General features: G+C 43.1%; 1 protein-coding gene across 3 annotated transcripts; it reads left to right on the forward strand.

Moving 5' to 3' along the window:
* Window positions 1-432: 432 nt before the first annotated feature.
* On the forward strand, window positions 433-15,531 carry LOC105353590 (uncharacterized). 3 transcript variants are annotated; one of them, XM_078933940.1, is made up of 13 exons: window positions 433-1,106; window positions 3,592-3,691; window positions 3,826-3,929; window positions 3,999-4,274; window positions 4,383-4,476; window positions 4,556-4,623; window positions 4,728-4,946; window positions 5,134-5,199; window positions 5,278-5,400; window positions 5,492-5,557; window positions 5,666-5,746; window positions 5,843-5,908; window positions 6,104-14,262. In XM_078933940.1, the coding sequence occupies exons 2-13, from the start codon at window positions 3,592-3,594 to the stop codon at window positions 13,688-13,690; spliced, it is 8,850 nt and encodes a 2,949-aa protein (XP_078790066.1). In that variant the 5' UTR covers window positions 433-1,106; the 3' UTR covers window positions 13,691-14,262. The 3 variants fall into 3 exon arrangements, with proteins under 3 accessions (XP_078790066.1, XP_078790065.1, XP_078790067.1); XM_078933941.1 differs by adding an exon at window positions 14,297-15,531 and having other exon boundaries at window positions 480-1,106; window positions 5,134-5,400; window positions 6,104-6,155; XM_078933939.1 differs by having other exon boundaries at window positions 5,134-5,400.
* Window positions 15,532-16,222: the final 691 nt, after the last annotated feature.

The following is a 16,222-nucleotide window of genomic DNA, read 5'->3' on the forward strand; positions in this document are numbered from 1 at the left end:
TTTTTGTAAGAAATCAAACAACTTTCTGTGTGTGAACATGTTAAAAAAAATCATGTTAGGCCAGAATTAAAGAAAACCATCAGTCTTTAAAGGAGAAATGGAGCAGTTCAAACCTCATTGAATGTGGACAGGTGGGTATTTCTTTTTTCTGATGAGATAAAGATGCTTTGTACTTAAAAAATAGGCTTCCAAATTTTAGGGGAACAAATGTAACCAAAAAAAATCTATAATCATTTTTAAATACAAAGGTGTTTTTTTATTTAAATTGAAAATAGTAATCAGGTTTTAAGGGGGGGGGGGGGGGCATTGATACAGACAGTTAAAATGTAAATACATTTTAACTGTTGTGCTACATGCTCATAAGTCATCACCAATAAAAAAACTGCTCTCTGCTAACAAAGTATGATTAAAAAAACATCTTGTCCATTCACAAAGGTGTATTTTATGTCAAATTAGTTTGTATTGCTTAGAAATGTCACAAAGGAGTCATTTATAAAAAATACATTATATATTAAACGTTTTTATTCCACCCGGGAGCCGCCATTTTGTGAAGCTGCTGTAGACAAATTTTGAAAGGAATTAAATAAATGCTGATACTATTTTATATAAAAGCATTGTCACTGATGTAATTCACAGACTCACTCTTTTTTTCTGCAAACAGTAAGTAATGCTGAGTCGGTTCTTAAAACGTTGTGAATAATAAAGTATTATGATTTTGTAATTGCAAAATTCCTACAAATGGTTTTGCCCGTTTTCTATCCAATCACGTAAAAAAAATTGGGGTGTGGCTGTCTGTGATTGGTCCAAACTGGTAGAACTTTCTGGAACGGTGGAGAATTCGTCCCTTTTCCCACGGGACTTCTGAGTGATCGGACGTGTCTGTCAGAGCTCTGTGAGAAAAGGTTTTCCTTGGTTTCTGTATCCAGAGGATCGGCTGATTTTCGCCAGAGAAGGATCTCTACTGCCTGTTACCTCGACCAAAAGAGGATTTAACTCCATCTTTCCCCCCAGAGTTTTTATTCTCCACCCATCCCCCCGTTTTTTCTTCTCCTCTGTCTCTGTAGGACTCCATTTTGTTGCCCCGGCCCACTTTTTACGTCGAGAAGGTAAGCGTTTTATAAATATCTCAGACGTATTAGAGAGTAAAATGCTTGTGCTTTATATTTCTGCTGTTGTAAAAAAGAGTATTGCATTTTAGTAGTCACTTTGTTTGCTGTGTGTCGAAGTTTAGCCGAACTTCAAAGCATTGCCGTTTTAAGCTAGCTAACTGCCGTTTTAAGCTAGCTAACTAGCGTTAGCAAGCCAGAACATTGAAAGACCCAAATTTAAAAGTATTTGAGTAAAATGCTTGGTTTATTTTTCTGCTGTTGTGAAGATGAGTGTTGCATTTGTGTAATTATATCGGTGACTTTGCCTCGTGTTGAAGTTAGCTTAACTTCAAAAGGATAACATTTTGAAGCTAGCTAGCTAGCGCGTTAGCTAGCTAGTCCAGACCCAAACTTGAAAGTATTTGAGAGTAAAATGCTTGATTTATTTTTCTGCTGTTGTGAACATGAGTGTTGCATTTGTGTGATTTTTATCAGTGACCTTGCCTCGTGTTGAAGTTATCTTAACATCAATCAAGTGGACGTTTTTTCTGAAGCAAGCTAGTTTGTGTTAGCTTTGTATGGAATTACCCAAAGCTAAAGTTTTGAGAGCAAAATGCCCGTGGTTCATATTTTTGCTGTTGTGAGTGTTGCATTTGTAATTTATTAGTGGCTTAGCTTCGACTGGGCTTTAGCTTTAACTTCAGAGGACAGTCGGTGTGTTTGATGTTGCCGGAATGGGGGGGGGGGGGGGGTGCCGGTCGGTGTTCACTCATCTGTTCATGCGGTTTGCTGCTTTATTGCTGTGGCATTGTCTAATTTTATTGTGTTATTGCTTGGTGATTTTATATATATTTTACTGTTATTCAATTCAGTGCTGATTGTATTGCTTTCATTCAGTTTAGAACTAAAAATGTCTTCTAAATTGCATCAAAAGTTGCATTTAAAAAAAAAAAAATCTAACTGCACATGAAAAAATTCAGCTATGTTCTAAATCTTTTGTCAAAGAGGTAAAGCATTTATTATAAATGTTCTTTTGTTAAGTCATTAAGAGTTTTTTTTAAAACGTATGACATTTTTAAATTGGGGTATTTATTTTGTGTTTACAATGTTCCAAGTTCACATGGATTTGTAAGATCATTACAAATAGAACCTGCTAGGATTCTTTTTTTTTTGTTCATTTTACCTGAAATGTGACACACATTGGGTTACATTTGCATGTAGGTAGATGCTATTATGTATTAGTTACTGTCTTCGCAGTGACTGTTACTGTTGACTCCTGGATGTTGTGATTGATTCTATTTGGTAGATTTAATTTGAATGCTGTGATTTTTAGTGTGAATTCACCTATGGATGGTTTGGGCTTGCTGGTGCAGCTGGTTTCTTCTAAATGAAAGTACTGATCACTCATGGAGCTGCATGTTGTTTTGATGCAAGTTTGTGAGATTGTGTAACCTCAGCCAAATGATGAAGTTAAATTTAGTTAGATCTGTGGATTTATGGCTGAGGATCTCCTGAAACTGTAAAGTTTATCTGCTGACTTGATGCGAAATTAAAGGCCTGTTTGTGATCTGTGTATCCTCTGGAGGAAAATATTGGTAAAAAGGTAGATTTTCTTTAAGATCTGTTTGTTAAAACAAAAAAGATTTAAAGCACATTATTTCATTCTGTAGAAGTGTTTTGGAAAAGATTAATAGAAGTAATGAATAAAGAACTGATGGCTCACCAAAATATACTTCATATATGTAGCAGAAGAAGCCATTTTGAACTAGTAATGTTACTTTTCAAAGGGTATCTTATTAAAAACAGGTGTGCTTTTCTCCAAAGGGAAAAAACCTCTTGAAAAAAAATGCTTTCTAGTATTTCAACATTTTTTTTTAAATGAAATGATAGTTCAGATAAAAATCTTAATTGTAATAAATGTAACTTGCAGCTGCACAGTCAGAAGTCAGACGTGTTTTTCTGCTGCAAACATTTTGAACATGCTGGTTGCTGCACTAAATCAGTTTTCCTGACATGAAAGAGGCCTGTTAATGCACCTGGCTGATTTTTGTTTTTATTTTTTATTGTCGTTTTGGTCATTTCCTGCTGCTTGGCCAGATTTATCTTATTTCTGGGCTGACTGTCCATGTGAATTTTAGCATGTCCTGCTTCTGCTGCTGCAGTGCTCAGCAAAAAGTTATATTTTCTTTAAGATCTGTTTTTTAAAACAAAAAAGATATATAGCACACTATTTCATTCTGTGTTTTTTGGAATAGATTAATAGAAATACTGAATAAAAGACTGCTCACAAACAGTGGCAACTATTTTTGCTTGCTGTAAATCTTTTTCTAAAGTTTATTCTGAAAGTAACATACAATGCTTTTTAAACGTACTGCTATTATTTATATTGTCAAGGAAAATTAGTTTTAATGTATATTGGACAAAATGATCTTATATTATAAAAGTACTGGTTGTGCTAAAAGTGTTTTTTGTGTGTTTTTGTGTGTTTATGATCTTTGGGTAGATGCCACGGGGCAAGGACCACCGCAGAGCCCGTGCCAGGAACTTCGCGCCCATGGACCTGGGACCGACTGGCCATCCAAGCCCGAGTGCTCCGAGTTCACGTAAGTAACTGAGATTTTTTTTCTCTCCATTATTGCATCAGTTTTATTCTGCTCCCTAATCTTTTATGAATTGATGCATGTGCATGTGCTGTTGGCTAAAAAGAGAATACACCCTAACGTGTTGTATTTCCCAGGCTCCGGCACTGGGTTTAGGCACCCCGTGCGAAGATGGCCAGTGTCTTCTGCCACCGGGAAGAGCCACAAGTGCCTTGTGCCGCCAGAGTCTCCCGGGGAGAAGGTAACGTACCTGTGACTGACTGTTACCCAGTGTAAGTTATGGCTATGACAACAACTGCATGTGTTCCAGTTCGTCCTGGTGGTAGGAGACTCCCACCTTCGCGCCCTGGTGGACGGGATCGTCCGGATGCCTGGGGGTGGGGGCATGACCTTCGGGTTCATGTCCACCCCTGGCGCCAGTGCAGCCGAGCTGTACAAAGAGGTAAGGCACGCAAACATTCCACGTACCCCCGATCTTGTGTGTCTTCTCGCCCCCAGCAACAACCTGACGGCCAGCCGGACGCTCCCCGAGGCAGCTGTGGACTTCAGGCGGCTCCTGACTCTGCTCCAGTCCAAGTGGTCCAAGGTAAGTGTGTTTTAATCGTTGCACGATGAAGAGAAGCAGAGGGGGATGCAGGAGCAGAAAGTGTAATTACTGAAGCTGGTTTGTGTGTTTGTGGGATTGTTTTACCAGCTCTTCGTCCTGGACTTCCCGCCTCGCCTGACTGTGGCCCCAGACCTGCAGACGTTCCTCCGCCAGGACTTCAACCGAGTGGCGGCGCAGATGGGTATAACATCATGTCCTTGTTGGTTGTCATGTAGATGATTGTCTGGGGGAACAGGTCACTAACTTTCATTCCTGTGCAGGCATTAAGTACCTGTCTGTTGCTGAGCACTTCAGCTTGGACCGCTTGGAGCTGTGGGCCCGCGATGGGGTAGGTTGATGGTTCTGGTTGTTTTTGATGCAGACAGCTTTTCTCAGTACAATAAGCCTCAAATCAAATCTCGTGGGGTTTTCTTGTTTTTTTGTGTCTCTCAGGTCCACCTGAGTGACGATGGAGGGATGGTCCTTCTGGCTTCCCTGCTGTGGAACTACTCTGCTCTGCAGCTGGTGGAGCCAGAGGTCCAGGCGCCTCCTCCTGCGTCGCCCCGGCCTGCCGTGCGGCGAGTCACTCCTAAGGTGGTTGTGAGGGAGCACCCTGTGTCCCCTCCTCCAACCAACCCTTTTGAGTGGGCTTGCAAGGTAGGGAAGGCAAAGGTAAGCGTCAGCTCATTTCATACAAATGAAATGATTTTCCTGTTTTAAACTTGTACATGTGTTCAAGGTGAATCCAGCTTCCTGAAAGCCAGACCAGAAGTGGCGTGTGCAGAGCAGGTCTGTGGTCCATGGAAGAGGCTAGTTCAAGTGTCTAAATAGTTTTCTCTTTCTTTCTCACTCTCTACAGAAAGCCAGTCCTTCAGGTGCAGACCGCTCTCCTCTGGCATCCTGGCACGGGCGGGGATTGGAGCAGGTGAGTTGCAGGAAAAATAAAACTGCAGTGTGTGTGTTGTGTACACATGATAACATTTCTGTGTTTTCTATTCCACAGGCCGCTCCTCTCCCGGTGTCGCCCGTGCGCTTCAGCCCTGCTATTCTGGATCTGATGGACAAATTTTACCCGTCAGATCTGGACTGTGCTGGAGCTGCTGCGCCTGTTCCCGCCGGGAACAAGGTAACTGTTTTGTCTTGATGCTCAGAGTTCAGAATAGCTTTAAAACTGCTCCTAAATGCCCTTTTTTCTGGTGTTTGTCATTATTCCTCAGACGTCTCGCGCTAGACGTCGCCGGAGGGCTGTGGCTGCATCCCAGAGGGCTGCCCCCAGGCCCCAGGTAAGAATAGGACACATTTCAGTGTTATGTGTTGTAGAGGTCAAAACAGATTTATAAAGTGAGATATTTAATGGTGTGTATTTTTGTGTTCTTTTGTTTTTTACTAAGGCGGAGGTCCCCGAGCACGTGGAGGTGAAACCCCGGCCTTCACCTGCCAGGCGTGCCAGGAAGGAGAGGGTGCCGGCCCAGGTATAATGACTTTGTAGTTTCATTTAGTCAGAATGCTGCAGCACCTAAGTTTATGGAAAAAGTGCGACATTAAATACATTTCATGTTTGTATGCAGGACCGTGTGGGGGTGACACCTAGGTCTCCTACCAAGGACGTGACGGTGGAGCGGCCTGTGGACCAGGTGAGAGACTAAAAGAAAAAGGCTCTATTTTCTTTAGGAGTGATGTTTTTATTTATTTAGTCATTTTAACCTTGACATGTTGGTTTGTGTGGTCCTTTAGTAGCAGACATGATTCTTGGGCAAGTATGATCAAAATGCTTCCTAAGCCTTGTATCCTTTTAAAATAATGTCTTTCTTTTCTCCTTTTTTCTAAAGGACCAGCAGCAGCGTGGACAGCCTGCTGCAGGAGGTAAGAAGAGCAGCAAAGGTAAGAGCTGTTCTCCTTCCTGCATCTGCTGTGTGGTTCAGCCAAGTTCAGACCCTGTAATATTGTTTGGTTCCTCTGAAAACTTGAGTGAAGTGGTTCCTGCTCCTGCCAGTTGTAATGTTGAGGCTGTGTCAGACTGCAGTTCAGTTGACATGGAGGTTGGTGTAACGTTTGGCTCCTCGGATGATGAGCTGGTAACCTCTGAGGTCCAGGAGCCTGGTCCTGTTCCTGCTGCTGGTACGTTAAAGTTCCCCAGCATCAGAGGATCGTTTCACCAGGGCAGTGAGCTGTTTGGGAGCAACAGTGGGCGGCAGTGCATGGCCATCTCTTTGGTGGCTGCTGCCAAGCACAGTGTTAAAAGTGTGTTTCAGTGGGACAGCTGCGAGTTGGATTCTGTGCTGCTTGCTGGAGATCAGGTTTACTCGGACCTGCAGAGACAGAACAAAATCACTGACTCTGCAGGTTTTCTGAGAGTGACTGATCTTCCAGGTCAAGTAGTGGTAGATGGGGTTAAACTGTCCTGTGATTTTGGGGAAGTTGTTAGTGGGGATGCTAGGATAGATTCAGGTGAGTTTGTTGATGTTGGTGTGTTGGTTCCCCTGAAGGAGGGGCTGGCTAGGATGACGGCACAGTACAACACGTGTCTGCTGACACTGTGTGAGAACACGTGTGCCGTCATTGCTGAGAATGGACGCTGGGCTATTATAGACTCCCATTCTCGCAGTCCTGAAGGGATGAGGGTCCCTGATGGATCCAGTGTAGTTTTGTTTTTTGAGTCTGTGGATGAAGTTCACCACTACCTGCAGAGGTCAGTCGAGGGCATTGTCCTCACAGAGTTTGAAATGGTTGGCGTTGTTTTTTCTGCTTCCAATACATTTGGCCCTTTCTTAGGAAGTCCTGCAGAAAGTAACTCCCTGAACCTCTGCAAAGAGAGCCTCTTCCATGACACTTCATTAGATGTCACTTTAGAATTTAAAAAGACAGCAACAAAACGAAAAATGGATTCAAGAATTGATATTGCAGACCCTTCTGTTGAAAACCTGAAGAAAGTGAAATTTGATGTTGCTGTGGAGGAACAGGATGTAATTTTTAGTGAGCCTGAGCAGGAAATTTTCTATTTTAACCCTTTAAATCAGCATGTCTGCCAGGCTCTGTGCTCAATGTTAAATATTGAGTTCCAAAATTTTAATGCCCCACCTGCTCCTCCCATTGGTTTGTTAGGGCCCCCCTGCACCAACGAAAGAATCATTGGAGATGGAAATTGTTACTTTAGGGCCATCTCTCAAGCTTTGACCGGATCCCAAAACAGCCACAGAAAAATTCGGTTAGCCGTCGTGAAACAATTAGAAAAACACCCCGATCTGTACAGCTGGGTAATTGGGCGCGAGTACTCCTCTGTGGCTGAGTACATAACCAAATCTAGAATGCGTTTTGTTAGTGTTTGGGCAACAGACGTAGAAATTCAAGCCACGGCGGATTTGTTAGGAGTAAATGTTTTTGTATTGTTTGATGGCAGGTGGCTTCGGCACCAGAGCAGCGGTCGACAATTATCTGAAAATGCGATTTATATAGAAAATTGTGGTGGAACACATTTTGAGACTGTTGTCTGCGTTAAAGACCCACAACAGGACCGCTGTGCTGGTTGTTGTCCCTCTACTAACAAACAACCAAAAACCTATGACATGCGGTCTCATGAAAAAGGTGACATTAAGTCGACAAACAAAATGAGTAGTTTAACAATTGATGACCAGAGTGGAAGTGGAAAACCATCTTCCAAATATGTTTTAGATAAAAAAAGGCTGCAAATGGCGAGAAACTATAAAGGAAAAATTAACAGAGAAAACAAGAGGGAGAGGTTGAAGCAATCAATCAAAAATAAGTATTTACTAGATGCAAGTTACAGACAAAAAGTCAAGTTAAGTAATAGGAGACGACAAAAATTACAATACATGGAAAATGAAGATTTTAGAGAAATGGCAAAGTTAAAAGCAAAAACAAATTATTCTGATGAAATGGAGAAAATTAAAACTAAAAGAAAAACAAAATATCATGATGATGAAATATTAAGAAAGATTAAGAAAGAACTTAGCATAAACAAATATAGGAAAGATGCGACACACCGGAACACACTGATCGCACTTAGCAAGGAAAAATACAGGAATGATAAGTCGCACAAAATTAGTGTAAAAGCTTCAAACAAAAAGAGGTATAGGGAAAATTCTACATTCAGAAAGAGTGTTATAAGTAATGTTCAGCAGAAGAGGCAGTTAAATAAAAAGAAAGCAGAGAGTTTTCAGGAAGTCATGCAGGACTTCCTGAAAAAGGTGGAAAAAGGTCCAGAGTTTGTTTGCTGTGTGTGCAACAGACTTCTGTTCCATCACCAGGTTTTGCTGTGTGTCAGGGAGACATACAGCAAATCTGTGAAGATGGCAGAGATTGCAGATGCGTGCATTAGTGAGGACTACCTGCACCGCTGCAACATGGACTGTGAGAGCCCATGTTTGTTTATAGGGACGGCGAGGAGCGCTCTGTGGATTTGCCACTGCTGCGACTCAAAGTTAAAAAGAGGTCTGACCCCGCCTGAGTGGGTCGGTAACAATTTGGAGGTGTGTCCTGTCCCACCTGAGTTGGCTTGTTTAAATAGTTTAGAGCAGCATCTGATTGCACTGCATATACCTTTCATGAAGATGCTTGCTCTGCCTAAAGGTGGGCAGAATGGTGTTCACGGCCCAATCACGTGTGTTCCTGCAAACTTGGTGCAAACGACCAATGTGCTGCCTCGGTCAGACATGGAAGGGTCTCTGCTGCGCGTCAAATTAAAGCGTAAACTGACTTACAAAGGTCATTATGAGTATCAGTTTGTGGATACCATGCACATTAGGCGGGCCTTGCAATATTTGAAACGCAACAATAAGTATTACAATGACATAGAGTTTAATGAAGCTTGGCTCAATGACTTTTGTAAAGAAGATTTGGAAGAAGAAAATCGCAACGAACCAGAAAAGCAGGCGGACAAAAAAGATGAAAAAGAGGATGAGGCCGATGATGGAGAAGATGAGCTTCTCCATGACAGACAGAATCACTGCATGTTCCAAGATTCTGCTCTGTTCCCAGTGGACATCGGCCAAGAAGTCCTGGATCAATATTTTGAAGACATTTTGAATTTGGCCCCGGCGGAAGGAAACAATCCGGTCCGATTATTGACTAATCGCGAAAATGAAGCTAAATGTTTTCCTGTCATCTTTCCCGATGGTAAAAACGTTTACCATGAAAACAGAAAGTTCAAATTAACTCTCTCGCGTTACTTTAACAACAGGATCCTCCATGCTGACGGTAGGTTTGCGCAGAACGTCGAGTACATCTTTTTTGCACAGTACATGTCGGAGGTGGAGAAGGTTGTTTCTAGTGTGTCAGTGGCTCTCAGAAAAGAAAAATCAGGAAGTGCATCTGAAGGTGTAAGTGCCGATGCACGTACTGAGAAAACCCTGAAGAAGCTGCTGGAAGCAGATCAGGGCTTTTGTTTTCTCCGGCCTATTCGAGGCACTCCGGCATTCTGGCAGGCAACACAGAAGGACCTGTTGGCCTGTGTTCGTCAGCTGGGTATTCCAACGTGGTTCTGTTCGTTCTCTGCTGCCGACATGCGTTGGAAAAATCTCCTCAACACTGTGTTAAGACAGGAGGGGAGAACCCAGACAGCTGACCAGTTGGATTGGGCTGAAAGATGTGAACTGTTGCGCAGGAACAGTGTCACTGCGGCACGCATGTTTGACTTCCGCTGGCACTGTTTCCTGAGGGTGGTCCTGATGTCTCCGGCTAATCCTATAGGGAAAATTGTGGATTTCTTTTATAGGATTGAGTTCCAGCAGCGTGGGTCCCCTCACGTGCACGTTTTGTTTTGGATTGAGGGGGCTCCACGGATAGGGAAAGAGTCGGAAGAGGAGGTCGCGGCGTTCATTGATAGATACGTCACCTGCGAGATTCCTGATGATGATGTGTTGAAGGAAATTGTTCTGGCTGTCCAGCAGCACTCTAGGAACCACACCAAGTCATGTAAGAAGGGCGGGACCAAATGTCGCTTCAACTTTCCAAAAACAGCATCCGGCCGCACATTTGTTATCGAAGATGAAAAGATTGTGAAATGCCCCAAATGTACCGACCCGAACGTTAAAGCCGGCGAAGTATCCAAATTAGAATGCATCTGCTGGAAGATTGACATGAAGAAGCAGATTGCTGCGGAGGCATTTGACTTTTTGACCGAAATTAACCGCGTTGTTAATGACGACAAATCAGAATTCGAAACCCTGGAGCAGATCTTTGAGTATTTCCAAATTGACCAGGAAATATACGAGAAACTGTTCAGGGCCTGCCATCGGAGAAGCCAGGTCGTCCTAAAAAGAAACAAAAATGAAATCTGGATCAACCCCTACAACAAGTCCCTGTTAAAATGTTGGAATGCAAACATGGACATTCAGTACATCGTTGATGCGTTCGCTTGTGTCGTGTACATCATCTCGTACATTTCAAAAGAAGAGCGCGAAATTGGCCTGTTGTTGCGAAACACCCAAAAAGAAGCAGAAAAGGGAAACACCAGTGCAAAAGAGACACTGAAGAAATTAGGCACCGTGTATTTACATAATCGGCATGTGTCGGCTCAAGAAGCAGTGTATAGATTGGCTAATATGCACCTAAAAGAATGCTCCAGAAAAGTTGTGTTCATTCCAACCGGGGACAACATCATTAGGATGAGCAAACCGCTTGCTGTTCTGCAGCAGCAAGACGAGTCCGGGTCCCAGTGGATGCTAAACATCGTGGACCGGTACAAAAATAGGCCACACGATGAGGAATTTGACGACCTGTGTATCGCTACTTTCGCGTCGGAATATCGGCTATTGTCAAAAAACGAAAGCTCTAAAAATGCGATAGAGCTCCAAAATAATTGTGGTCTGGTCGTAAAACGCACACGCACCAAACCTGCAGTCGTCCGTTATGCGCGCTTCTCCGAGCACAAAAATCCGGAGCGGTTTCATTTGAGTATTCTCCAATTATTCCTCCCGTATCGCACGGACGACGACCTGAAACCGCAGGATTTCAAATTCTATCAGGATTATTATAAGACCGGTACAGTGCGTCTTCGAAGCGGCGAACACACTGTTGAAAGTGTTGTCGATCGTAACCGGGAGAAGTTCGAGCTTGAGGCTGATGCGTTAGAGCTGGCCCAGGCTGAGCTGACGGATGCAGAGTTTTTGGAGGCTGCATGGGACATTTTGGTCCCCGGGGCCCAGTTGGAGCAGCGGGAGAGTGAGATGGAGCAGCGAGAGCAGCTGGTAGAGAGAGGGACAGAGGGGGAACATCAGGAGGACATTCCAGATCTGGATGTTCTCCGTGGAGAAGCTGCTCGGCTGGAGAAGAGTCCCGGTCTCAGTAGGGAGGAGGGGCTGTTGCTCATCAGCTCTCTGAATGAGCTGCAGCTCTCCACCTTCCTCCATGTCAGAGAGTGGTGTTTACAGAAGGTCTCAGGTCAGAACCCAGATCCTCTGCACATGTTTGTTACAGGCGGTGCAGGGACTGGAAAGAGCCACCTGATCAGAGCGATCCAGTACGAGGCTACGAGGTTGCTGTCACCTCTGTGTCTCCAGCCGGACGCCGTGTCGGTTCTGCTGACCGCCCCCACAGGGATTGCTGCCTACAGTCTGAAGGCAGCAACCATTCACACTACATTTGGAATCGGTACAGAATTCCGTCTGCCGTACTCTCCTTTGGGCGAGGAGAAACTTAATTCTATGCGCGTTAAGTACCACGATTTGCAGATTTTGATCATTGATGAGATTTCCATGGTGGACCACAGACTATTGATCTACATCCACGGCAGACTGCGACAAATTAAACAAACAGGTGACTTTTCCCCATTTGGAAAAGTGTCAATTATTGCTGTTGGAGATTTCTATCAGTTGCCTCCCGTTAGAGGGAAACCACTTTATGCAGACAAATCTGAGCTAAATTTGTGGTCCATGTGCTTCAAAGTGGTTGAACTGACAGAGATTGTCCGACAGAAAGACCAAGCATTTGCACAAATGTTAAACAGGCTTAGGACGCGGACAAAAGACACCAAATTGTTGCCTAGTGACGTGCAAATGCTGAAGCAGTGTGAAACGGGCGAGGACAGCACGGCTTTGCACATTTTCCCCACCAATGCCCAAGTGTTTCAACACAACTTGGAGCAGCTCAAAATTACTTGTGAAGATTTCTGTGAAATTGTTGCAGAAGACTTTATCCCGAGTAAAGAGACGGGTAAACTGCAACTGATGAGTGGGCATCACAAAAAAGTGAAGAACAGCTGTTTGGAAGAGAGGCTGTTATTGGGAGTCAACGCTCGAGTGATGCTATGCAAAAATTTAGACATCACAGATGGATTGGTAAATGGGGCATGCGGCATAGTCACCCACATTGAATCCTACACAGAGGGGGGGTTTCCAAAATATGTTTATGTCAAATTTGATGATGAGGAAATTGGGAAAATAGCTCGGAGAACGTGTGCCAAAGCCGACTTGCCTGGTTCCACTGCTATAGGGCCCGAGGAAGAGCGGGTGAGCCAAAAGGGGGGGATGAGGAGACAGTTCCCACTCAAGCTGGCATGGGCTTGTACCGTCCACAAGGTACAAGGCCTGACCGTGGACAAGGCTGTGGTCTCCTTCAACAAGATCTTTGCTGCTGGACAGGTTTACGTTGCTGTGAGTCGGGTCAGGACCATCGAGGGTTTGATAATTAGGGATTTTAAGGAAAAGGCGATTTACTGCAATAAACATGCGAAGGCTGCTCTGGAGAAGATGCCCCCCCTCCTGAGTGATGAAAGAAGATGTGACCCGTCTTCTTTCAGAGTTTTCCTGCTGAATGTTCAGGGATTGTGCAGACATGTCTCCTATCTGGCCCACTGTACACAGCAGCTGCAGCCTAACTGCATTGCTGTGACAGAGACATGGCTGACCCCTAGCTCTGCCTTAGAAGCTGTCCAAATGGACGGCTTCAGTTTCCACAGCCGTCCGAGAGGGCTTTCCTACAGTGGAACCAACCCAGCATTAGTTGGCCTGAAGAGCCAGCAACATGGGGGGGTTGGGATTTACTGTACGGACGGAGGAGACTACCAAATTCTGGAGAAGCCAGACCTTAATTTGGAGTGTGTTGTTTACAGGAGTCTGGCTCTAAATTTAGTGTTAGCTGTAGTGTATCGGCCCCCCTCCTATCCTGTAGTGCTGTTTAGGTCCCACCTACAGGATTTAGTACTTTGGTTAGAAGGTCAAAGTGAATCAGTAGTAGTGATGGGAGATTTTAATGAAGACATCCTGAAGTCCTCTTCCATTTTTAATCTGATGACGGACAGAGGCTTCAGGCAGCATGTCACTTCTCCCACAACAGAGAGGGGGGAAACCATCATAGATCATGTCTATGTAAAAACTTCCAAATTCACTGTCAAGGCCGTGGTCAGTCAAATTTACTTCAGTGACCACGAGGGGATCCTCTGTTCATTTAGTGCATCCTAGAGGGGGGAGCTTTCTGCTGGAGACAGCCTGGTGTTTATTGTAGGGTGGGGATTTGTCGTTGGATTTGGTGGAAAATTTGGAGGGAGGGGGGTCTAAACCTATTGTAGTAAATTGTCTGGTAAACAGTTTTTATAGCTTTCTTTGATATTAAATGGCATATGTATTTTAAACGGTAAGTTCTTCATTTTTTTGTTCTTTCTTAATGCATGTTTTCATGTTCATTTTTGAAATGTTCGGTTTCTTTTACTGTATTTCAACAAGCATGTGACACAAACATGTAAATTGTGATAGTTTTTGTAAAGTAATTAGATTATCATTTAAAGTGTGTTTGATCATTTGAAGTCACATGCTGGTTGGAATACAGGTTTTGCTTCCATGTTCAGTCAAAAAAAAGCAAAAGGCACTGGTAGTTGGTACTCTGGCTTCAGCCAGATGGGGTTCAACTCCCTGCAGTGTCCTTGAAAGTTATTTGACTGACATGAAACATCAAAATCATCAATCTTCCAAAAATAGTATTCTACTTTTGTAATGATTATTATGTTGATGAAGAATTCTTTAAGATTTGATGAATATAGCAATACTAAATGTATATCATCTCTTCATCAGGTTTGCGGTTGACACGTAAGCGGTTGTTGACTGCATCTTAGAGACCACCTACAGGATTGAGGTGAACCGGCTGGCTCTGTGGTGCAAAGACAACATTCTCCACCTGAATGTGGAGAAGACAAAGGAGATGGTTGTGGACTTCAGCAGAACTCAAACCAAGCACACTATACTGATTATCAATAGGGCTGCTGGGCAAATGGTGAGCTACACAAAGTTCCTGGGGTGCACATCTCCATTGACCTTTCTTGGAACCACAGCACTGAATCGCTGGCCAAGAAAGCCCAACTTCCTCTGCAAGCTAAAAAGGGCCAGAGCTCCTCCCTCCATCATGCAGACCTTCTACAGGGGCACCATCGAGAGCATTCTGACCAGCTGCATCACCGTTTTATAAGCTGCTTTGCACTGTAGGGCGAGAGGGAAGTAATTTCGTCTGTACTGTATGTCATGTGTATGCAGCATATTTGACAATAAAGCTGACTTTGAATAAATGTGTAATTTTTTGATCAATTGGTTCCATTGATTTGCATTTTATTGTCATCACCCTGACACTTTTTTTGTCCTTTAAGAGTCAGATATGTGGAGTTAGCTGCTGCAGCTCTTCTGGAATTCTCTTTTCATGTGAAATGAGACTATTCAACAGTTGAAAATTGCTTTAACCTCTTATATTCCAGAAAGGTTTAACCTATCCTCGTCTAATCCCTGGGCTCCAGAGGTCATGCATATGCATGTTGAAGACTGAATTCATGGTCAATTGAACACTGAATTCATGATCCTCCAAGGAAGGTGACAGAGGGGAAATGTGTGGCATATTTCACAGAGGTGACATTGGAGGTCTTAATGAATCCATCTAAATAATTCTAAACTGTCTTCATTAGTAAAAGCAACATAGCTGCATCACTAAGAGAAAACAGGTCAGCTTACCAAAAAATAACTGACTGAGTAATTGCATAAGTTCCTAACAATTAATCACACTTTAATTCTGTAATGATAATGAACAGGCAATTCAGGGCATTTAAAATGTCTGTTCAGTTGTCATTTTATTGTATAGCTGAACAAATGTGACTCTATTTCCTGGCACCAATTTCCCATATTATAAATTGACTTAAAAATGTTATGTTGTAGTTGAGATGAAATTCTTCTGGAACCTGAAGAACGGAGTAAAGTGAAGATTGAATATGAAAAAATGTTATAAAGAGATCATAGTGAAATCAGTTTATCAGTGGAGTCATAAAGGGCTTTTAAGTAATTAAGTCAATGTGCCTGTCTGTAGCCAACAAGAGAAAGGTGGAGGCTTGACTGACTGGTGGGTTTACCATCATTTCCACTCAATCCTATAGGTATCTAATTGCAGTGTATTTCTTATGACCAAATGGACTTATGGCTAATTATGCTAACTATGCTAATGTGGCTAAAAGTGCTAGCATTGCGATCAGCATCATCAACTGACTTAGAAAAACACATTCCTCTAAATGCTTATTATGCTAACAATGCTAGCTATGCTAATGTGGCTTAAATTGCTAGCATAGCGATCAGCATCATCAACTGACTTAGAAAAACACATTCCTGTAAATGCTTATTATGCTAACTATGCTAGCTATGCTAATGTGGCTAAAATTGCTAGCATAGGGATCAGCATCATTAACTGACTCAGAAAAACACATTTCCTAAAATGCTAATTGTGCTAACTATGCTAGCTATGCTAATGTGGCTAAAAGTGCTAGCATAGCGATCAGCATCATCAACTGACTCAGAAAAACACATTCCTGTAAATGCTTATTATGCTAACTATGCTAGCTATGCTAATGTGGCTAAAATTGCTAGCATAGGGATCAGCATCATTAACTGACTCAGAAAAACACATTCCTGTAAATGCTTATTATGCTAACTATGCTAGCTATGCTAATGTGGCTAAAATTGCTAGCGTAG

Source organism: Oryzias latipes, chromosome 2 (genome assembly GCF_053564925.1).
Source record: "Oryzias latipes strain Hd-rR chromosome 2, Olatipes_Hd-rR_3.1".
Classification (NCBI taxonomy): Eukaryota; Metazoa; Chordata; class Actinopteri; order Beloniformes; family Adrianichthyidae; genus Oryzias; species Oryzias latipes.

Bases quoted from the DNA above. Each gene is read 5' to 3' on its own strand.
- LOC105353590 (XM_078933939.1), top strand. From the start codon at position 3,592: ATGCCACGGGGCAAGGACCACCGCAGAGCCCGTGCCAGGAACTTCGCG. The intron at 5,401-5,491 runs GTAACTGTTTTG...ATTATTCCTCAG, and splicing joins CTGTTCCCGCCGGGAACAAG to ACGTCTCGCGCTAGACGTCG. The intron at 5,909-6,103 runs GTGAGAGACTAA...TTTTTTCTAAAG, and splicing joins TGGAGCGGCCTGTGGACCAG to GACCAGCAGCAGCGTGGACA.